Source organism: Gekko japonicus, unplaced genomic scaffold (assembly GCF_001447785.1).
Source record: "Gekko japonicus isolate JY-2015 unplaced genomic scaffold, Gekko_japonicus_V1.1 scaffold2130, whole genome shotgun sequence".
In the NCBI taxonomy this organism is placed as follows: Eukaryota; Metazoa; Chordata; class Lepidosauria; order Squamata; family Gekkonidae; genus Gekko; species Gekko japonicus.
Window position 1 is genome coordinate 181827 of NW_015169238.1, and position 24294 is coordinate 206120.

Sequence of the window (24294 nt, forward strand, 5' to 3'; positions counted from 1 at the left end):
CCTCCCTGTTTGACTCAAAGGGGATGTGCAATTGGAGCGAGTGTGTCAGTTGCGCTGGATCCTTAGGCATTGTCCATTGTATTTAATTGTTTTAAAATGTTTTAATTGTATTTTATTGCACTGTTGTGCCTTGATCCTGGAATTGTGGTGTATTGCACCTGTATACTGTAAGCCGCCCTGAGCCCGCGTGCGGGGAGGGCGGGGTGTAAATGAAAATAAATAAATAAATAAATGAGTTACAAAAATGACAGTGTGGAAGTGGCCCTAGACTGAGAGTATACAGCAAATCTAAGAGCATTACAGCAGTCACTTATGTGGGATTAGCATTCTAGGTTCACTTGATTCTAAGGGCCAGGGAGATTCTGGATTAAAGCGCTGGTATCACAGCTTGAACTGCCTTCAGTTGTCTTCTCAGACCAGTGGCTTCTGGGAGCACAAGAAGCAGAGAATCAGTGCCTGACCCACAAGTTATTTTATTTCAAACCTATGATACCTGACATGCCTTCAGTCTTGAGTCCAGAAATGACAGGCTGCCTCTGTGACAAATTTTCCTGACTTTTTTTTTTCACGTTACGTCTCTCATAGGACCCTTAATTTTAGCAAGTGGAATCTTGTACACAGTGGTGCAGAACACATTATTGCCAGTAGTAATCATTGTTTTTGTCAATAGTGTTTCACAGTGCTGCTAAACACCCCCCCCCAAAAAAAATATGATTCTTCTTGGAAATGCCCCAGAATTCTGGCTGTTGTCAAATCGGTACCTTGCAACTTTTTCTTTATGCTGCTTTTACAGATTAATCCTATTCACTTCTCTGCTAAAAGGGAGAAGATGATAGCCACACTCAGGGCCTACCACTAGTAGAACATATATCCCTGCATGCTGATGCAAGTGCTGGCTTTAGCAGAGGTGTCAACAGAGATGAAGGGAAGAGTTTGTCTTGCCTCCGTCCAATATATGCTGTGAACTATCCATCAATCCTGAGTGTAACCATTATCACTGTTCCCTAATGAGGATATTTAAGGAAAGTTGGCAAGTTAGAATAGCTATGTCCTGCTTTGTTAAGTGTCTTGCCTCTGACATTATATAAATACACTGCTGTTTATATGTAAAAATTTTGATTTATGGCCAATCCATCTTAATTCAAAATACTTATAACTAGCATAAATTTCATAAAATTAAAGTAGTTCAGGACAGACACAGTGGTATTCAATCTACAGCTGTTTACAGGAAATCTTTAAAATCCTGCCTAAAATAAGCATTTTTTCCCTGATTTCTCTAAAAGCCTACAGGGTTGGAATCAGGGGAAGTTCTCTTACTAAAGAGTTCGTAATGGCAAAAGCCAAGTGATGAAAGTTCTATTCTATCTCTGAAGTATTATGTCAGTTCATGACATGAGGAGAGCTGGGCTACTCTAGCCTATGCTAAAGACCGTGTTTAAGGTTTACTGAGGTGTAAATTGCATTTTTTATACAACTGCATGCAACTTTAGTTTAATGGCTGCCCCCCTCCCCCCCCTTCCGGGAATGGGAGTGGACGAAGGGCAGGAGGGGTGCTTAATCTACCTGCCATTCCAAGTCATCCTTAGGTGGAGGTGATTTTCTACTCATAGGTTTAAAATGCAAGTTTGTTTTTCAAGAGGAGGAGGAGGAGGAGATTGGATTTATACCCCGCCCTTCACTTGGAGTCTCAGAGCGGCTTACAAACTCCTTTCCCTTCCCCTCCCCACAACAGACACCCTGTGAGGTGGGTGGGGCTGAGAGAACTCTGACACAAACTGCTCTTTTTCAAGGTCAGCTGTGCCAGAGCTTGTGACTGACCCAAGGTCACACCAGCAGGTGCAAGTGGAGGAGTGGGGAATCAAACCCGGTTCTCCCAGATTAGAGTCCGCACACTTAACCACTACACCAAACTGGCTCTCAAGAGGGTCATAAAGATTGCGGTGGCATGAAATGTGTAGTTTGATCTTGAGATTTTTTGGAAGGAAATCAGGTTATAATAAATATAATACTTATTTAAGAACCAGGCTTTGTAGCTGAAATCCAGCACTTTGAATCGTGCTTGGCAATTTAGTAGAGTTGCCATAAGTAGTTGAACATGTTCCCCATCCCCATAAGATGCATGTGCTGTAACAGTCTGCCTTGCCCAGAAAACCCCAACTAGGGGTTAACAGAGCAGCCCAGGGGAGCTCAATAAATAAATGAGTGACAGAAAACACTTAACAGACATCAGTGGCAGAAATTGATTAGGCCGCTAACTATTTAGTTGTTACCAGTGCATGAATCTTCCATAGTTCTGAAAACTGATTAGGTCCATGAATTTGAAAGGCCATTTTATGCAGTCCATTGGTCTTGAGCTAAAAGATTCTGCAGTCCTGCCTGATAATGAGCTGGTTGTGACAAAGGTGACATAGCAATACCTTCCATCTTCAGGTCATTCGTAGCCCAACCAGTAATACCACAAATCCAGTGTGTGATCTGCTTTGTGTAGTAGATTTCTGGAGTAAATGCATAGTTGCTGTGAGCAGTGCTGAAAAATGTGGTCTGCCACCTTGTAGAAGTCCTTCCATGTAAATAAGTTGTGAGATCGTATGGCCAAGTCCTTGAGCTTAGCCAAAGAGTCTTTAAGAAGTCGTGGTACTCAGTCAGTACACTGCCAGTATATTTGCAGTATATTGTTGGGTTCCCAAAGCAGGGTATTTTGGTTCAGACAGCTGCCAAATAATCCATTGATTATTGAATCCCTGTATCCCAGGCCTCCAGACTAAAGTGTATGCTACACTGAGTACCCAACTCCTCTCTGTATGATTCAGCCAGGCCTTTATATAGTGCTACCTCTTATACCTCCTCCACAATTAAATAGTGTATGCGGGGGTATATGCTACTGTCTGCTAATTTGGCATTAGCAAGCACTAGCACAGGACTACAGCATCTTGGGAGGAAGACCTGGGATATTTGTGTGTGGAAACGGAAACAGCTATCTCCACCTTCTTTGCTTTTTTATAATAGCTCCTTCTCCAACAAAATATCCAGTAATGTTTCTGACATCTACTAGGCCATCCTCTGCTCTAGAATTCTGTAGACACATTCTATGAAAACTACCACCACTCATGTACATATTTTTGAGGTGCTTATATTCCACTCCATCAGGTTCTAAAGCACCAAACAACTGTTTAAAAACAAAAATAAGAACAGTTGAAATTAATACTGAAATAGGCAGAATAAGACCATTTCAGAACAAAGAGTCCCTCAAATAAAAACCAGTAGAAAGAGCAGCCATTTTAAAAAATAAACAGCTTTTGAACCAGGCAGTTAAAGTTCCTAAAACATCTCTTAGAAGAGTAATGAGACTGTGCTAAAACAAATGAATAAAGACAGCAGATGTTGTTTAAACATCTGTTAAAATATACAACACAGCAGCATAAAACAACCATAGCCAGGTAGGATGAACCAAGTACTTGGCAGAATAAAACTGACTTAGCCTAGCCTTGAAGGCCAAGAGATCTGATATGAGGAACTCCTTGGTGCCACAACTGAAAAGGCTCTTTACCAAGTGCTCACCTACATTACCTTTTTTAAGGGAAGGGTTAACCTGGAGCAGGGTACCTGTAGAGGATCTCAGCTGGCAGACAGTAACATTCTGTAGAAAGTAGTCCTTCTGGTATTCAAAGGGTTTTGTAGATAGGCACCAGCACTATTGTGCCCAGAAGCAAACCAATAGCCAGTTAAAAGCTTTTAAACACTCCTAACCTGAGTGCAAAGAACCTAACTCTTGTAACTACTCATAGCAAATAACCAAAAGGCAAGATGTTTGAAGGAAGGGAGGATATCCTGCATGTGTGCACAAAAGAGAGGATAGTTCTGTTTTCAGTTGGGCTTTTTATTTTTATAAATCAAAAACAAAAGGGTAGACTACAGGGTTTCCAAATTGCATATTATATCATTTATTCTCTGCCCGGACTAAAATATTTGCCCCCCCCCCCCCGACTGCTGTGAACTCTAAAAAGAATAGCACTGAAGCTCAGCTACTTATTTTTTTTAATCTATTCATTTTATACTTCTCAGACAGATTTTTCCCTGGGGTGAAACAAAGGTTAACTGAAATTTCCTCTGTTGTGTACCTGAACGAATCAGCAGTTTGAGAAGGAAATCCCATTGATGGGCGAAGAGAGTGACAGGCTCTATTTAAAGAATTCCCCCGACTGTGTGGTAGACCAACCATGCCATGAATTTAACTGTTCCTGTGGTCCCCAAACTTGTACCCGCCAAAAGAGAGAGAGAAATGTACTTTGTTCTCCAAATGTTGCACTAAGCTTTGAAAACCATGGACCATTGAGATTTGTGAATTAACATGACTAACAGTGTCTAAGTCTTAAGTTATGGTGAGTATCATATTCTAAGAGGAAATACAAAAGTGGCAAACACAGAATAAAATTAATGTGCATTGTGTACTTGTTTGCATTTTTGTTAAATTATGCTGCCTCTTCAAGGATGCAATAATTTTAAGCATGTGTTTGGTGTGGTGCAAATAATTTTTAAAATCCTTTTACTGTTCTTTCAGATCATCTTGCACTCTGGGGAGGGGAACAGAATGAAAAGGGCATAATAAATTGAGATGGTAATGTGTGTTAGATGGTTAGGAAATTGCCAAAATGCATAGTAGGTCTACATGCTAAAAGAAATGTTTGAGGTTTTTTGTTCAGGTACTTAGCAAGTTTTTTTGTATTTGAAAACAGGCTGTTTGAAATATAAAAGCACATGTCTTCATTTGGATTAAACAATCTTAATTCCTCCGTATTAAACCCCAGAGTTAGTGAACCTGCTTAAATTCCAGCCTTAACCTGCCATGGCCCCCAGTAGGACATTCCCTTCAGAGATTATAAATACCATGTCATAGCTTCCAGCTGTCAGACTTCGCTTCTGGTGACAGTCTATTCCAAGGGAAACATATTTTTCAAGCCAGGTTACAGTTGTTAGTCTGCAATTAATATATGATTTTATCTTAGGGTCCCGTCCCCCTCAATTTGCCAGTATTAAACATTTGAAACACATTTTGCTTTCATTACAGATTGGGTTTTCCATTCTAGCTTTGTGGTCAAGCTGATCTCATAAGGATTACTTAAAAGTGCCGGTACATCAAGATAATGTACTTAAAAATGTATTGGCCAAAGCCTTATGCAGCATGGTTAAGAAATATCTGATAAGCATTGAAGCACTGTGTGATTGCTGTGGGAACAAAGCCTGTCGTTTTGTTAGAATTTATCTGTGACAAACTGCTTCAAATAATTCCTTGGGAAGAGTTTATGGATTTCTTCTGATTTCTTCTACTTTTATGGAATAATAGTAGATAATTTATTTCATCAAGATGTTTTGTATTTTGTAATGAATAATCACACTCATTCACCAGAGCAAAACTGAGAAATCTCTTTAAGTGTAGGTTTCAGTTTTACTTTTTAAAGTCATTTCTGTTTTCTCCAGAAATCATACCATCATTTTAGAATGTCTGAGTGGTGTGTCCAAAGCCCTGATTTGCTGATGTTTTGGCACTATAGGCCAAATGTTCTCCTTTGTCAAGAAATGGTGCAAAATAGTGTGGAAGGTCACTGGAGAGCTTGTTGGCAGTCCTTTAATTCGTCCTGGTCATAATGTAATGCAGAGCTGACTTGCATTTTCTAGTTCACATACCTTACATAAAATCAGGCCTCTTATTCCCAGGTTGGTTTGTTTGTTCATTCATTCATTCATTTGTTTGCTTTAATTGATCTTTTTTTTCCACAGAGGCACAAGGTGGACATTACAGAATAACTGTAACCACTATGCTGATAGTATCCACACACATTGAAAGGGAGAAAGGGTCTACTTCCCTTAGGTGTCTTTGGTTATACAAAGGTCACCTTTTAAGATGCCACTGCATTGTGTAGCTTCAATTTATAGTAAACGTTTTATCAGAAAGTGACTGCACAGTTCATTGAAAAGAGAATCTATGAGCCTGGAATCAAACACATGTAATCTTTAAACAAGTTACATAGGATATACAATGTAACTAAATATTTTCCTTACTTCATGGGAAGTGCAACAAAAGCCATCCTATGTATGCAAAAGATAGTCAGAAGCAACCTCATGCCATATGTTAGTTTGGCTACGTGTCCTCAGCAACTGCAGCTGACTGATGTTGTGTGCATATTCAGTAGTTAAATGCAGATGAGTTGTACTTTAGATACTTTCATACACATAACAACTGAATATAATATCTGGACCATGTTCTGTGTGGTGGGGACAGAAGAAGAGGATGGCTATGAAGAATCCTTGTGTGAAACAATACATCCTTTACTTCTAAAACCCCTTAATAGTGTGTGGTTTTGTTTTGTTTTTTACTCAACAAGATGTGTCTGGCTCTGAAGGAAGATTCAGGACTGAATGCTACTACCTAGTGTGAGTTTAAGAAATGCATGCCAATTCAGACTAATCTCCATCTTTTATAATTTAAGTGGTTGAGTGGATAAAGGGAATGCAGTAGATATAATCTTCAGCATAATCAAATTTAGCTGTGCTTTTGACACAGTTCCACATGACATTCTCATAAGTAAACTAGTGAAATTTCATTGTAAATGTTTTGGAGGATAGCGTTTTGGATTGGAATTAACTTGATAGTTCAGGCAACTGGTCTGTAAGCCACAAAATTAATTCCAGCAAACATCAAACAAAGGGAGTTACAGAATAACATGCAGATCATGAAATGGTGGGATGATGGACTAGCTGAGCTGGGAAGGGCATGGTAATGGTAAACTGAGCATTTTGCTAGTAACACTAGACTCTTTCTAATAAAAAAGGAAGTCTGTGCTAGTAAATCTATTCAATCAGCAGGTATGTCCTTTAAAATATATGTTTGACAGAAATGTGGCATACAAATTGTAAGAAATAATACTCCCTTTCTGCTGTGTACTATTGTCTAGAGTTTTGTTTGCCAGATTTGAAGAAAAATGTAAGCAAATGGAAGGGAATTCAGAAGCCTGCTGCGGCGGGGAGGGTGGGATAGAAGTCAAATAAAATGAATAAATAAATGAATAAATATGAAAAAATGACAAACTTTAAAAAACTTGGAAAGCATGCTTCAAGACATGAGTTTAAGTATCTGTGATGATCCTTGAGCAAAGAGACAAGGTGCAGGGGGACTCAATGATTATCATAGGGCTGTTCCGCATTCTCATTTTTGTCACTTGCTTGTCCCTGTTCCTTTGGGTCTCATCCCCCCCTTTCCATATGTGTTTTGTGCCCTCAAACTATTAGAGAGAGCAAAACACATTGGGGGGTGGAAAACCCTGAAGCAATAGGAACACAGACGTGATGAAAATCAGAATGCAGAAGAGCTCATTGCAAGAGGCTGTGGCTGCAGTGCTATCCACATTAGAGCATAAGCCCCATTGAATGCAGCAGGCCTTTCTTCTGAATGAACATGCCTTAGATTGTGTCATTAATGATGGTAATTGTGGTCAGATCCAACTTGAACTTTTTCTGAGGGTTTTTTTTTTTTTTTTTGGTATCAGTTTTCTGATGCAGATGAGTTGCGCAAAATGTGATGTGAGAAATTGGTACCAACTGGGTACTCTCCTGTAACTTCTCCCTTATCCTTGGGGTACCTGAAAGGTAGGATTCACTTGTGAGTGTAGTTAAGCCAGTAATTCTCTCTTGTAGGGAGTTGTTTTAGACCTCTGATGGCTTCATGAATGTGTGGCCAGTGGTAGCAATAGTTGGAAAGGTTGGTATACACTCAGAAATGGGATTGTGCTTCCTGTTTGGTGTAGTGGTTAAGTGTACGGACTGGAAAACTGGGTTTGATTCCCCACTCCTCCACTTGCAGCTGCCAGATGACCTTGGGGAAGCCATAGTTCTGTCAGAGCTTTTCTCTCAAGGACAGTTCTGGAAAGAGCTCTCTCAGTCCCATCTACCTCACAAGGTATCTATTGTGGGGAAGGGAAGGGAAAGGAGGTTGTAAGCCGCTCTGAGACTCCGAGTGAAGGGTAGGGTATAAATCCAAACTCTTCTTCTTCTTCTTCTGTTTCCCCTACTTGCATGTGGGTTACATCAGCATGATGCTGCATCAGCGTCATGCTGATGCTAGGATATCTTCAAAGGGGAGGCCTTTCTGCATGGTGCATACCTGCTTTGTGCATCCTTGAATGGAAATACTGGTAGAAACTGCTGGCTGATGTAGGATTGTTAAGCTGATATATAGGAACGTACATGCTGGGGGGAGAGATATTTTAGAAGTCCAGGTCTAAGGCAGGGAATCCCCATCCCTTTCTTGCCTGTGTGGGGTACACTATCCTTGAATCCCAGTTGGAAAAGGTCTGGTGGTGGTCACTAGGACCAGCGTTCCCTCTAGCTCACAGTTGTTTAGTCTCCAGCTCATACAGTTTTGTCTTCGCTCAGGAAGGATGGCTGCAGAGCTAACTAATTTATGCAGTAGTCAAATCACTTGCTCACAACTTTAATGCTAGCAGCTCACAAAGTAAAATTTTTGCTCACAAGAATCCACAGCTTAGAGGGAGCATTGACTAAGATCTACTTGTAAGGGGGTATTACTTTAAACAGTCACAGAGATTATAAATTCTTTGACTGGATTAAAGCAACACATTATCCACTAAATCACAATGCTTCTTAAATGTTCCCTTACAACATTCAATTTTTGCAGAGCACAGTTCTCAGTCCGTAAGAAAGATATCTAGGTTTGTTTATTTGTTCCCATTTCAAAGTGAAACACTGTTATTTCCCAGCCAATATATTAATTAAAACCTTTATTTTAAAATAATCTGATTATTTATTTATTTGATTTACATCCCGCCCTCCCCACCAAGGCAGGGGTCTAATTAAATGAAACATTAAATAGATAAACAGAACATTGCCATAACCCATAGAAATGAATCCTGTATATGCATACATCACAATCCTATTCTGCCTAAATTGACTTCAAGAAAAAAGTTACATTACAAAGATTCTGATACTGAGAACTTTACCAAAAGGGAGGAAAGTAGATTTCACAGAATTTCAAATCAATAAGATGTAGTGATTATAGGGTTTGACCATTTTATATCAAAGCTGTTGCATAGGCTGACACGTAACTTTACAGAACCTTCTGTTTCAAAGGCATGATGTAGGACACCTCTGAGCATCCTGAGGAATAACCCTTGCACACTCTGTTCCTTTCGTTCTTGGTCTTATTTTGGGCATAAAGACTGATAAGTCACTCTTCTCAAGGCTGAAAACTGTAAATTAGCTAGAACAGTGAAAAATGCAGGTTTGCAGATTTACACAAAAACCTCTCAGGCCTCCTGTGTCAAAATATCCTAAAAGGTGATTTAAAGTTAACATCCACAACAAAGGGAAAGATCCTCTGCGGTTGAGGACAGAGGGCGGTGCTTGGTGAGAGGGTCTCCCTACGACACCCACTGGAATGTGGAGTGCTGCAGGGGGCAATACCAATGTTGTTTAGTATCTATATGCACCCCCTTGCCCAGCTGCTCAGGGGGTTGGGCTGGGTTGCCATCAGTATGCTGATGACACCCAGCTCTATCTGTTGTTGGATGGCTGCCCAGACTGCACCCCAGAGAACTTGGGCAGGGCATTGGGGGCTGTGACTGGGTGCCTACAGCAGTTGATGGAAATTAAATCCAGTAAAGATGAAGGTCCTCTACCTGGGGGTGGGGTTGGATCAGGAATCATGCTCCCTGCCTTGGATGGCAGACTACTTGTGCCAGCCCAAACAGTGAGGAGCTTTGAGGGGAATCCTGGATATCTCACTTTCTATGGAGGCCCAGGTCAGCACTGTTGCCAGGTCTTCCTTTTATCATCTTCGGCAGATCAGGCAAGTGGTTCCCTATCTCTCCTCCAGGACTTGGCTTCAGTGGCCCGTGCAGTGGTCACTTCCAGGCTTCATTACTGTAACTTGCTTTACATGGGCTTACCCTTGAGGTTGATCTGGAAACTCAAGCTAGTGCAAAATGCAGCAGCACACCTGCTGATTGCGTCACCTGTGTGGGCACGCATGCAGGCAGTGCTGCGCCAATTGCACTGGCTACTGATGGAGTACTGGATGTGTGGCCAGGGACTGACATATCTGAGGAACTGTCTTTCTCCCTCTGAGATGGAGGCCATCTTGTGGGTGATTCCCATCCATCACTCAGGGAGGCAGGATTAAATTCAAACTTCCTGTTTCCTGTGGTGGGAGTCACCCTAGGCTCAGTTCTTTTCCTGCATCAGTAGGGAGAGCAGCTAGGTCTAGGCTTTGCCTTATCCTTGACTATTTTATTGGCTTACTCTCTTCTTCTCTATCTTTCTGACCTTTAATTCTAGTCTTCTGCTATACACACACACACACACACACACACACTTCTGTGCCCTTCCTACTCGGCACAAACCTAACCCTCCTGGCCGATGACAAATCGGGAGGACAAAGATGATTTTTTTCTCCACTCCGGAGAGCGATGCCTCGGGACCTAACGCCGCGGAGATCGAAGGCTCAGCCCCAAAAAGGACTGCAGCCACGGTGGAGAGGCGAGGAGAGGGCGAAACGGCAAAGCACGCCAAAACTGCTGTGCAGAAAGAGCCTGCGAAAGCTCTGGCAGCCATTTTGAAAACTTCTGGCCAGCGCCCGGGGAAAGACGGGACCGGCCTTCAGTGCCAGTTCCCGCAACCACGATGCCCCGGAAATGGTGGGCAGAACAGAAGCCAACCCGCAGGACAGAATCAGTCCTATGAGGCTTCTGAGGAGAACAACGGCACGGAGCGTTCAGAGGGTAACGTAACCGAACACGGTTCCCCCCCTATTTCCCCATCCTTGATGGCATACATCAGGCAAGCCATGAGGGAAGAGATCGCCCTTTCTAGGGATTCCAGGGGCAGGGACCCCCCCCATCCCCCCCCCCGTCACCTCCATCCCCAAGCAAATTCAAGGGAACTCAGCCATGGCCCACCAAGGCTGCCCAGAAGAGGCTTCCCTGGGAGCGTTCTTCAAACGATATACTGGAAGAGGAGGAGGAATCTATATCCCATATTCCCAGTGATCAAGAGGAGGGGGAATTCTCTTCTAATGAAGAGGATGACAACAAAACAGCTCCCAGGGATCAATCCTTTAGATTTTTTAAAGGGGAAGATATTTCATACCTACTTTCAAAGATCCTATCAGCTCTACGCATTCAGGGCTCCCAACCTGTGGGGGGGAAACTATCTGATGCACAAGACAAAAAGGAGGGGGCTGAAATCACAGATGAATTCTTTCCCCCAGTTGACTACTCAGAAATGGCCTTTCCTTTCCCTGACTTTTATACCAGAAAAATGAAGGCAGAATGGGAGAGACCACTGGCAAATAGACCTGTGTCAGCGGCTGTTAAGAAACTGTACCCCATTTCATCTTCTGCTTCAAGTATGTTGCAGGTTCCGGCGGTAGACGCACCTGTAGCAGCACTGCAATCATCAGGACTGGTTTCATAAGACAGACATGGCAACCTGAAAAACAACTTTGACAGAAGAGCAGAATTTGGACTGAAAAAAGCCCATGAAACCTGCGCTTATGGCGATCAAAATGTCGGCAGCAACATCTACTGTCTCCAGGGCAACCATAGTGTGGATGAGGAAACTCATCCAGTTACTACCCGATAGCAACCGCAGACTTATGGAAGACGCCAACCACGTTTTGAAGGCAGTGTCCTACGCAGCCGATGCTACCCTGGACACCATGGTTTGTGCTTCTAAAGCCCTGGCTGCCACAGCGGCTGTCCGCAGAATGGTTTGGCTTAGAGTTTGGCCAGCGGACTATCAATCCAAAGCGATTGTTTCTGCCTATCCCTTTCAGGGCGATAAACTTTTTAGAGAACCGCTAGAGTGGATCCTTGTAGAGACTCGAGATAAGAAAAAGGCTATGCCCAAGATGGTTCGCCTAGGGGACAAGGGAACCTCTCCTTTAACTTCTTCTTTTCGTACACAACACACACTACCTAGATTCAGGCAGGACAGAAGACAGCCATGGAACAGCAAGCAGTCCTTTCGTAGGGGAGGTTTCAATGCCCGATTCTCCAGACCCAACTTCAACCGCCAGGGAAAAGGAGACAGGGAGCCCAAGAACCCTAGGGCATGACTATCGAGACCCGCCGGTGGGAGGCCGTCTTACACTCTTCCATCAAGCATGGGTAGCCTCCCATGCAGACGTGTGGACGACAGATATTGTCAAAGAAGGCTACAAGATTGAGTTTCGATTTCTTCCTCCCCGATTTCTTACGTCTCCAACACACAAAAATGTTCAAAAGAAAGAAAGAACCAAAATGGCAATAAACCATCTATTAAAAATTCAAGCAATAGAAGCAGTTCCTGCAAAGGAACTGGGGACAGGAGTCTACTCAATCTTTTTTACTGTCCCTAAGAAGACAGGCGACTGGAGGGCTATATTGAACCTGAAGTTTGTCAACAAATTCGTGGAACCCAAGCATTTCCGGATGGAGACCCTCCGATCAATAGCAGAATCTCTACAACCAGAGGAATTCCTCACATCAATAGACTTGACCGAAGCATACATGCATATCCCAATATTCCCCTCTCACAGGAGGTTCCTACACTTCAACATGGAGGAAGAACACTTTCACTTCAGAGCGCTCCCATTCGGGCTATCCTCGGCTCCCTGTGTATTCACCAAAATCATGATGCACCCAGTAGTGGTTCTTCAGGAACAAGGGGTACACATTCATCCATATTTAGACGACCTGCTGATTTGATCCAGGATGAGAGAACTAGCAACATACGACACACAAAAGACAATACAATGCCTAAGAGAATTCAGGTTCCTGATCAATATAAAGAAAAGTTCCCTGAAACCCACTCAACGACTGGAGCACCTAGGTGTGATCATAGACACCCGGTCCACAAAATTATTCCTTACAAAAGACAAGGCGAGGAAGATTCTCTCACTGGCAATTCAAATCATCTCAGCGAGAATGTCTTCCATTTCCATCCTAACCAAACTGATGGGCCTCATGGTAGCAACCTTCGACACGCTTCAGTGGGGAAGACTACATTCCAGGCAACTCCAACTGTTCCTGAGACCCTTTCAAAAACACATTACTCTTCGAATGGACCTTCTCGTGAAGGTCCCTTTACAGGTGAAGACGAGTCTTCATTGGTGGACGCACATCAACAATCTTACTCAAGGCAAGATGTTCTGGATCCCAGACAGGACCCAGGTATTCATGGACGCCAGCCTGTCAGGGTGGGGAGCCACGATGCAGAACCTTACGGCTCAGGGCAAATGGTCACCAGAGGAACGCAAACTGCCCATCAACCTCTTAGAGCTACGAGCTGTCAGATTGGCACTACAGCACTTTGCCCACCTCATTCAGGGGAAACACATCCTCATCAGGACAGACAACATCTCAGCAAAGGCGTATCTGAACAAACAGGGAGGTTCCAAATCTTTAGCTCTACACAGGGAAGCGAAGAAACTGCTGGAATGGGCAGAATCCAATTTATCCTCAATAAGGGCAGAACATGTGAAAGGAGAAGTGAACATCCAGGCGGACTGGCTGAGTCGTCAGTCACTACAGGAGAGCGAATGGTCTCTGAACTGGAAGATTTTTCAGTTCATAAAAGAGACATTGGGAACTCCACTGGTGGACCTCTTTGTGTCACCAACCAATGCGCAGCTAGTCAGGTTCTTTACTCAGTACTATCATTCCCAAGTGGAGAGCATAGATGCCCTAACGTCTCCATGGCCTGGAGGACTTCTTTATACCTTCCCACCACTACCAGTCCTTCCAAAGCTACTCAGAAGGATTCAAATACTGAAAGCACATGTTATAGTAGTGGCGCCGTACTGGCCACGATGGCCATCTTCCAATGCCTCCAGACATGCTGATACAGGGCCCACTTTGGCATCCCAGACCAGAGTGGTTCTGCTTGACCGCATGGAAATTGAACAGAGGAAAATGCAAAAACTAGGTTATGATCCTCAAGTCATAGGGACGATCCTGTCATCCAGACGACCGTCAACCTCCAGGATATATAATTGTACATGGAAAGCCTTCGTTCGCTGGTCCAGAAGGAAGAAGGTGGATCCTCTACATCCTAAGATTGCGTCAGTACTGGCATTCCTACAAGACGGTATGGCTAGCGGTCTGAGAGCGGTGACACTAAAGAGACAGGTAGCAGCTCTAGCCTCAATTCTACTGCTTTACAAGGGAACTTCAATTTCTCAACATCCTCACGTATCACACTTCCTGAAAGGAGCATCTGCTAAACTTCATTCAATGAAACACAGATTTCCTACCTGAAAACTCAACACAGTTCTCACAGCATTCACAAAAGCCCCATTCGAACTGATCAGACAAATTTCTTTACAGTTTCTAAAGATGAAGATCCTCTTCTTGGTAGCCATAACCTCGGCCAGGAGGATATCGGAGCTGAGCGCATTATCCATCTGATCAGACCTCTCTGTTTTCCATAAGGAGAAGGTTGTTTTGAGAACAGACCCTACCTTTCGTCCAAAAATCAATACTCAGTTTCATAGAGTGCAAGAACTATGTTTACCATCATTTGTTCCGAACCCCACACGTCCTAAGGAGAAGCTCTGGCATGCTCTGGACATAAGAAGGGCACTTAGGTGCTATATTCACAGAACAAGCACTTTCAGAAAAACAGAAGCCTTGTTTGTGAACATTTCTCCCCCACACATGGGAAAGAAGATGTCAAGTGCAGCCATAAGTAAAGTACTTAGATCTTGCATAGCTGAAGGTTATAAAAGCCTAAAACTGAGCCCACCAGAGGGAATTACGGCACATTCCTTACACAGTGCAGCTACGAATGCTGCTTTTATCAATAGAGCTTCAGTGGAGGAAGTTTGCAAGGCTGCCACGTGGTCATCTCTGTCCACATTCATTAAGCACTATAAAATCAATTTGTATGCCTCTGCAGACGCAGCCTTTGGCAGGAGAGTACTCCAATCTGTCCTTTCCTGAGATGACGACCCCCCTCCCAACATTTAGGGACACTGCTCTGGGAGGTCCCACAAGATGGCCTCCACCTCAGAGGGAGAACAACCATTGGATACTCACCGTGAAGGGTCCTTCTCCTCTGAGGCTTGGAGGACATCTTGGCCCTCCCGGGGTCGTCTTCTTTACTCCTCCTGTTACTTTTACCTGTACTAGTCCTTCCTCCATGCCTGGCAAACAGAAAGAGAGAATATAAGCCTTACCTCTTCTATTTATTCCTGTTCACGTTTCTGTGGCTGTTTATATACGTTAGCAAGTTGTTAAGAGTTTTTCTGTTACTGTTTATAAAATGTTAACTATTAAAACACTGCTTCGGGAGCCCCAGAACTGAGCCTAGGGTGACTCCCACTACAGGAAACCGGAAGTTTGAATTTAATCCTGCCTCCCTGAGTGATGGATGGGAATCACCCACAAGATGTCCTCCAAGCCTCAGAGGAGAAGGACCCTTCACGGTGAGTATCCAATGGTTGTTCTCCATATGTGCCTCGGAGAGCTTTGCACTCGGCGGACCTATTACAGTTCCGCAGGGGCTGTAAAACAGAGATGTTCTGCCAAGCCTTTGGGTGAGGTGGCGGGTGTCCATTTATTCCATCTAGTCTGGTGTATGGCCTAGCTGCTCCAGTTTTGTGAGAATGCTGTATTTGTAATTTACAGTATCATCTGCTCTCAACCAGTGTTCCCTCTAAGCTGAGTAATTGTGAGCAAGCTCACAGTTTTTTAGCCTTTGGCTCACACATTTTTGTCTTATCTCAGGAAGGATGTCTCCAGAGCAAACTAATTTATGCAGGAGCCAAATGGCTCGCTCACAACTTTAATGCCAATAGCTCACAAAGTAGAATTTTTGCTCACAAGACTCCACGGCTTAGAGGCAGTATTAGAGATGTAAAATTTTCAGAAATTTTGAAGCTCGGGAAAAAACCCGTTTTTTCCCCAGTTTTTTCCGGAAAAACCAGACATTTTTTGGAAAAATTGAAAAAAGGCTACATTAGCATTTCTTTTGTCTTTTCTAGATTGAAAGTCATTCTGTTACTTTAGGAACATAAAATATGACTATGGACATTTTTACTTGGCATGAAATTATGACAACTAGCATATTAAAAATATAGTGTATCCAAACAATTATTACAAACAGAATACCCACCCACATGCAAAAATAAAACTGAAACCTTTTTATTTTCTTTTGACAATAGCACCTTCTAAAGGAAGAAATGCATCTTGTTCTTGCATTGGAGAGTTCAGTTTGTAACCTAGGACTTGCTTGTCCTCAGTGTACAGAAATTAGATCAATCTGATACCATATATTATATATATATATTATTTGGAAACAGAATTTTTCTAGGCAGTATTGCTCTCAACTTATAGTCTCTTGTTTTTAACTGTTTTAACTATTTATTTGTCATACCTGTTTTAATTGTTATTGTGGAATTACTACTGTAATCCACCCTGAGCCCACTTGCGGGAGGACAGAATATAAATTGAATAAATAAATAAATATCCAGAAGTAGGGTACCTGGAAGAGTTCTGAGTGTAGTAGTAGTGTTAAAAATATTGCACTGATGTTTGTTGTCATCCTTATCTCTTTGAGCAAAGTGTCCTTTCTCTTGGGTGCCTTTTTGTTTTGAACCTTTATTTTTTTTAATCTCAAATGGCAAAACCAAGATACTTGTGTAAGGTAGCACAGGGTGCAGCAATTTGCCTCTCTCTGTGCCTTGGTTGTTTGGTGTATTGACAGTTTTGTTGGTTTTTAAATTTCATAAATATGCCAATTAGTGCAAATGGTATATATGCTAACAAGATTTCAGCGACTGGCCATGTTGGTCTGCATTAGAACAGGTAGAATCAAGGTCAGACGCATCTCAGAGACCAACAAGATTTTCAGGATATGAGCTTTTGAGCATCAAAGCTCCCTTCCAACTTGTATCTGATGATGGGAGCTTTGATTCTCCAAAAACGTATACCCCCAAAATCTTGTTGGTCTCTAAGGGGCTACTGGACTCAAATCTAGATATGTTAAATTATATTTGATATGTTTTATGTTGTTAATACAGTAAATTAAGTTTAATAAGGAAGTAATCATTGCATGTTGCGATTTTTCTCCATTTTAGTCCTCCCCCAAACAGAAGAAACCCCATCCTTTCCTCCATAGCTATGACAGTTGTAGAAATTTTACATCTCCAGTTGTGAAGTGGGGGAGGGGAGTGTTTCACTCATTAATTTCAGTTAGAGTGTTTATATTACCTTTTTTTTTTTGCTGGCATAACATTGCACCAATGCCAAATACAGAATGGGAGGTGGTGCTGCGCATATCTGGTCCCTGCACTGGTGCAGCTGAGCTGGCGTCAGGTTTACCATTACTGAAATCCATCATGGTGTAGTGGTTAGAGTGTTGGACTAGGATCTGGGAGACCCAGGTTCGAATGCCTACTCTGCCCTGGAAGATTGCTGGGTGCTCTTGGCCCAGTAACACACATTCAGCCTAACCTACTTCAAAGGGTTGTTGTGAAGACAAAATGGAATGTTGGAAGCCACTTTGGGTCTCTGTAGGGTGAGAAAAGTAGGGTATCAATAAAACCAGGGGTGTCAAACATAAGGCCCGGGGGCCAGAACCAGCCCATCCAGGGCTCTTAAGTAGCCCACAAGCAACTGGTGCAAGGGAGGGAGGGGTGGGGGAACCACTCCATTTGTGGCTTCAGCAGGGCAGAACAACTTTGTCTGCAGCAGTCAAGCATCATGAAGGCTTGTGCCCAGTGCTGCACTGCTGCCTCTTTAGTCCGCCTATGTGGGTTTTCCTCTGCACTCCCTCCCAGCCTATGGGGCCTTGCACTGAGGATACACCAACTCGGATCATACCAGCTGCTGTCCTTTATACACTTTCTATCTCCAGTACCTGGCATTATGTTTTATGGCACACATGGCCTGGCCCAACAAAGTGACATGTATGTCAGATCCGGCCCACATAACAAATGAGTTTGACACCTTTGAATAAAATGGTACAACATTGAACTTGTTTGAGGTGACTTACAAAATAACAGAGAACTTTTTTGAGGTGACTTAAAAAATAAGGCATAATAAAATCATAGAACAGCATGGTGAAAATTGATAAAAAATAAACAATTAACCAACCAGTCATTAAAACCCAGTCAGAGCAAAATGTTTGGCAGCATAAAATGGTTCACATAAGACAGTTCTTAGGCTGGGTAAAGTGATTTTTTAAAAGATGACTCTTAAAAGCCTAGGTGTTAAAAAATGGGCTGATGACTAAGAATAGAGAAGGGCTTTCCACAGCTCTGTCCCTGATCACCCTCCACCTCATCTTTTCAGGTTGGAAGTGAAGGGACCAGAATTTGAGATGAAGAGTTTAGCTGGCAGGCGGGATAGTATGGGAGGAGGTGTCCTTCAAGTATCCTGGGCCTAATCTGTTTTAGGCATTGAAGGAAAGAACCAACTCTTTGGATTGTGCCTGGAGACAGCTGGGAAGTCAGCGCTATATTAGCATGTCTCTGCATTGGACTTAGTAGCTAGTCTGAGCACTCCTTCAGTGGTAATAATGAACAAATCATGCTAGATATAGTGATCGGCACCATACCAAATGAGTAGATACTTCAACAGTTGTTTTCCATCTTTCATCATCGTGGCTTCTGTGCAGTCCCCCGTGGGACTGCATGATTGCAGGCCAGCCACGGAGAAGCTTCCAAGATGTTCTGAAGGTTCCTAGGCTCTGGAGTGATTCCCTGCCCTCTGTTTATAGAGGTCCCTTTTCCCACCCAATGGGTCACGTGACAGAGGTGGGGTGAGCACTCCTTCTCTCAGTTATCTTCTTGCTGCCATGAGGAGCAGACATGCTTCTAAGCTGTTGCTTCATGGCGCCTCAGGAATAAAACAATGAGTTTTTCCCATGGAAAACAGTGAAGAGTTTCACCTACAAATCGGTAGGATGGCTCTATTTAAGAAATGCAGAGAGTGCAGATCAAAAATGGCCCCAAATGATAATTTCTCATGCCTCCTATATTTGGGAGAGTAGCAAGACTTAAAGCCGCACTTTGGGGGAAAGCTCTAGTTGCCCTGGACCTCTGCATGGAAAAATGGGCCCAAACGGATAAGGGTGCGAGGGCCCATTCGGTGACTTTGGCACCAATACCTTCATTATCAGAGCCGTAAACTCACATTTCCGCCCTGAGATTAGCATTGAAACCACCTCTGAAAAAGGCTAAAAAGAGAATCAAACACTCACAGTACGGCCCAATTGCCATTGCGTCAGTGCTGTTCAGGCTCCCCTCAGAATCAGCGGTCTCCATCCACACAGAATTATAGCTTGCCCACTCAAGGTCATCAATCCTTCCCACCCTGACGATTGGTTTTTCCTCGGAGCCAAGCATCGACATTGACGATCTTCGAATCAAAGTCCCCCTGAGGCCACAATTCGCCAGTGGGACTCAATATCGGCTCATTTTCACATCCAAAGATGCCCTCACCATTGAGAAAGGGTATCAAGGTCCCCAGATTCCTTGGAAGACAAGGTCCTTGAGATGCCTCCCATGGGCCCACCTGCATCACAAGGCAAAGGGCAACCAGATTTACAGCCACCAAATCAGTGGGCTGTCTCAGCAAAATCTATGGGGTCCGTTTCCATTCATAATACCATCACAGTGGGCACAGTGGACACCCCTACAGGCTCCATACCCATGACAACCTGTAAAATATTCCACAAGATTCAGATGGGACCACCAGGATCAATACCACTCTTACGGGGGTTCCCCCCATCATGGTTCTGACTCAGAGGACACACTCTACCAAATTTCAGAAGCAGGCTTGGAGAGCGCTTCAGTGCTGCCATCTGATGATACAGTTGCTGACCCATCCGCTCCCTCTCCAATAGAGGACCTTAAGATATATTCAGACCAGTTGATCCAAATGGTGAAAACCCTGGGGCTAGAGTTTAATGCTTCAGAACCGCAAACGTCCAACCCTATAATGAAGGTTTTATACATTTCCGACTCAGGCCTTGTGCAAGGGATTGCAAGGGATACAGGACATAGCTTTGGCCATCTGGGCTAAACCAACCTCCATACCAGCATCATCAAAGAAGCTGGAAAACCTCTACAGGATAAGGGAGGAAAGCTAATTTTACAGTGGTCATGGGCTGCTACCAAATGTTACTGTGGGAAAAGATGTTACAGTTTCTCAAGTTGCTGCCTGTTGATAAACAAAGTGTGGCTAAGGTCCTTATTGCAGAAAAGCAAAGGAAAACAGCAGCTCAGTGCTGCAAGGCATGGAGCACATTGTAATAGCAGGTCAGTGTCCTCTGGCATTGTCATATAGAGATATCTGCTGGATATGACAGCAAATGGAGGATCTCCCATTTGAAGGTTGAGACCTATTCGGTGACCAAACTGATGCGGTTTTGGATTGGATTAGGAAGAACAAGTTGGCAGCCAAATCCCTGGGCATAACCCATACTTCACTGACACCTTTTAAACAGTGGTACTTTCCAAGGCATACCCAGAGGTATCTCCAATCAAGGCCCTATCGTGCACAGAACTACATATACCAGGCCCCTCCTCCCCTCCAGCAGGGTTTCAGGCCACCTTATACTCAGCAATCCCAGCCCAAGAGGCAGGGTAGACAATGAGGAAGAAACCCTCCCAATCCCCTAGGGACCAGCACTCTAGAAATGCCCCATCCGCCTGACTAGGTTCTGACCATTGGTTTTTTGGATAGGTTATCCAAGTTCTTTTATAAATGGTGCCAAGTTACTGTTGATGGTTGGGCGTTATCTATAATAAAGAAAGGCTTTTTAAAAAATTCAAATAATTACCTCAGCTTCTAGGTTATATGGCTTCCATCACTGCAGTGGTTCCATATGCTCACTTGCGCATAAGGTCATTGCAAAATTGGTTTATAAGGAACAGCAATGGCAGTTCTGAACCTCACTGGAGGAAACTATCTGCCCCAAGAGTCATTGTAAGATCTCTCCTTTGGTGGTCCATATCAGAGAACCTCCTCAAGGAAATTCTTCTCAGGGTCCAATCCCATGGCACCCTCTTCACTGATGCTTCACTCACAAGTTGGGGTGCTCACTGTCCGGAACTAAAGGTGAAAGGGATGTGGACTAAGAAAGAATCCACCCTTCACATTAACCTGTTAAAGTTGAGAGCCATAAAATTGCTCGCACTGCTTTTACAGAGATAATTAGAGGAAGACACATTCTAGTAGCAATGGACAACATCACAGCAAAGTTCTACCTGAACAAGCAGGGAGTCACAGGATCCCTCTGTTTGTGCAGAGAGGCCACTCTTATCTGGCAATGGGCAATAAGGCACAGGGTGCAATTGACAGCTGTTCATATAGCAGGTCTAAACAACACAGTAGCAGACAGCCTAAGCAGGGTCACAAGTACAGAACAAGAGTGGTATGTATCAGACCACTATCTGGCCCCAGTCTTCAAGAAGTGGGGGGTCCCCTAGGTAGACCTATTTTCATCAGTAGACAACAAAAAATGCCATAATTTCTGCTCCAGAGCAGCCACAGGCATAGGTTCTATGGGGAATGCCTTCCAGTGGCAATGGTATGGCCATCTCTTTTATATGTTTTCCCCTGTTGGTGTCCTCCACAGAGTAAGTCTCAAGATAAAGGCAGATTGGTTGTCATGCATCCTTCTAGCCCCAGAAAAGTATGGTTCCCAACACTATGGAAGCTGGCCAGAGGGCAACACATGATATTGCCCCCAGAGGAAGATCTCCTCCACATAGGGCCTGTTTGCCATTATCGGGTAGAATCATTGCACCTGACTGCTTGGCTAATCCTACAGTAGAGGGATTTTCACAGAAAACTCCTGGGGTGGATGAGCTTGCTATTCTTTCATGTGGGATTGCACAGAAGCCCCGACGATGAAAACGGGGTTGCACTTACCTGTAACCGTTGTTCATCGAGTGGTCTTCTATGCTGGTATCCCTCCCTCCTTTCCCCACTGTGGGCTGCCAAACGTGCATGGGCCTCCTCACAGCGGTGAAGGGAACTGAGGAAAGGAGTGCTTGCCCTGCCTCTGTCACATGACCCTTTGGGCAAGAAAAGGGACCTCTATAGACAGAGGGGAGAAGTACTCCAGAGCCTAGAAACATCTTCAGAAAAGCTTGGAAGCTCTTCTCTGTGACTGGCCTAAAATCATGCAGTCCCATGTGTGCCTGCATAGAAACCACTCAATGAGTAACAGTTACAGGTAAGTGCAACTGTGTTTTCTACTTTCAGGAAACCCTCTCCATATCATTGTTTCTGTTGCATAATTTCTAAGTATTGCACAGGATTCTGTGGAGTGTTCTGGAAGCCATGCCCTTACAGTTGTATACTGCAGGAGAAGATTGGAAATGGTGTTCATAATGTCCTTCATGGAAGCCTGGTCACCATTATGGATCTTCTCATATAGGAATCTCTATTGTGGGTGCTTCCTAGGAATTACAGAGCTCCCTAGAACACAGCTTGAAAAATACTGTAGTACTGTGCATGTTGAAGCAAGTGCACAATTACTTTGCACTCTGTCCATTAGCACTAAGTAAATTTGGGCATTTTATGTTCCTAGAATGAGCAAGTTATCAAGGTGAGTCAAACTTTATGGTAAAATGTTTGGGCATGTATCATTATGTATCATTGCTAAAGTGACTTATTATTTTCATTCAACTTTTTTCAAAATGAGGTTTGTAACTCCTTAATGAGAAATGCATATTTGTTATAGTTTTTCAATTGAACCTTAATGAATTAATATATTTTTAAAATATCTGTTTTACAGGAGAAGGTGGAACAGACTGGGCCATCAGTGATAAAGATTTAGAGGTAAATTAGTACAGTGTTACAGACTGCATTTTTTCCTCTTGCTGGCCCTCAAACATTATAAAATTATCTATGTCACACACACAAAAAGTATCTCCTCTAAATATTCGTGTACAAGACATACTAAAACAATTAGTAGTTTATAGAATGTACGTAGAAGTGTTTCACTCAGAATTGTGAAGAGCATATATAAAACTGTATCTGTGATTTTACATCTCTTTTTTATATTTATTTCACATACCATGTATTTTTTCCTGGAGGGTAGTAATTAATGTAATGATAACTTCAATGGCTACCAATTATGTTAGAGTTAAGAACATTACTATAGCAAAGATTGAACTGTAAGGATAGAGATGATTTTAGAAATAAAGAACTTACTTTCACATTGACATTTTTGGTTTATTTAAGTAGAAAGTGGTGGAATAAATTAGTGCTTATTTGGTACTATTGAGACTGTGACCTGGCTTAAATCATGTCTTAACATAAACTTATTCATCTTCAGATGTGGGAAGGGGCAATGGCTTAGTGGGGTAGAGTATCTCCTTGGTATGTAGAAGGGGCCAGGTTCAGTTCCTGGTGTCTCCAGCTCAAAGGACAAAGTGATAAGTGATATGAAAGATCTCCAGCATTGGCTTGGATCTAGGCCTAGTGCATTTACGACTGAATTTCAGAAAGTAAATTTGAAATTTAACAGGAATTTGCGGCCTTTTAGATTTTGCTAGAACAAGGCTGGAGAGTAAGTAATGGGATTCTTTCTGAATTACTTCTACAATTTTCAGGTACTTTTTAGGGTTTGGTTTATCTTCTGTTCCGTGCACCTTGGTGTTTAGTAATGCCGGCCACATGACCACGGAAACGTCTTCGGACAGCGCTGGCTCTTTGGCTTTGAAACGGAGATGAGCACCGCAACCCTAGAGTCGGATTCGACTGGCTTTTGAGCAAGGGAACCTTTACCTTTATCTTCTGTTTTACTTCATAAAATTGTTTTCCAACAGGAGCACTTTAGTTCAGGGTGTCAGATCTTGGCATCGCATCCCAATAACTACTTTGATCATATTGCAGCTGATACTGCAGACACTTATTGCATCGCTGAATCATGTAAATTTGTACCAGCTTTAAATGATATGTAGCTTATGTAAGCATTTGAAGCCAGTCTTTGGCCAGGCAGGCCCGTAGCTAGCGTGGGGCCCACGGGGCCCGGCCCCCCTGCTAGTTTCACGGGCCCCCTCCCTCCCGATCCACTGCTCCCCCCCCCACCCCTGCCGCTGCCTCCAGCATCCCGCAGGTTGCTGGGCATCCGGCTGTTCCGGGAGCGGCTCCGGGAGCGGCTCTGCGGCGGCTTCTCGTCGGGATGGCGAGCGTAGGTGGTGGCGGGCTGGAGCTGCGTCTGCCGTGCTCGCTCGCCTGCCTCCCCCCCACACCGCAAGGCGCCCCACGCAAGAAGCCC

General features: G+C 43.4%; 1 protein-coding gene across 2 annotated transcripts in view; it reads left to right on the forward strand.

The window, feature by feature from the left end:
* The window catches only part of ZCCHC7 (zinc finger, CCHC domain containing 7), a 227055-nt gene that overhangs the window by 116120 nt on the left and 86641 nt on the right, over positions 1 to 24294 (forward strand). For both annotated transcript variants that reach the window (XM_015416453.1, XM_015416454.1), the window contains exon 3: positions 22807 to 22850. In XM_015416453.1, coding sequence (XP_015271939.1) covers positions 22807 to 22850 — 44 coding nt within the window. The remainder of the gene's footprint in view (positions 1 to 22806; positions 22851 to 24294) is intronic.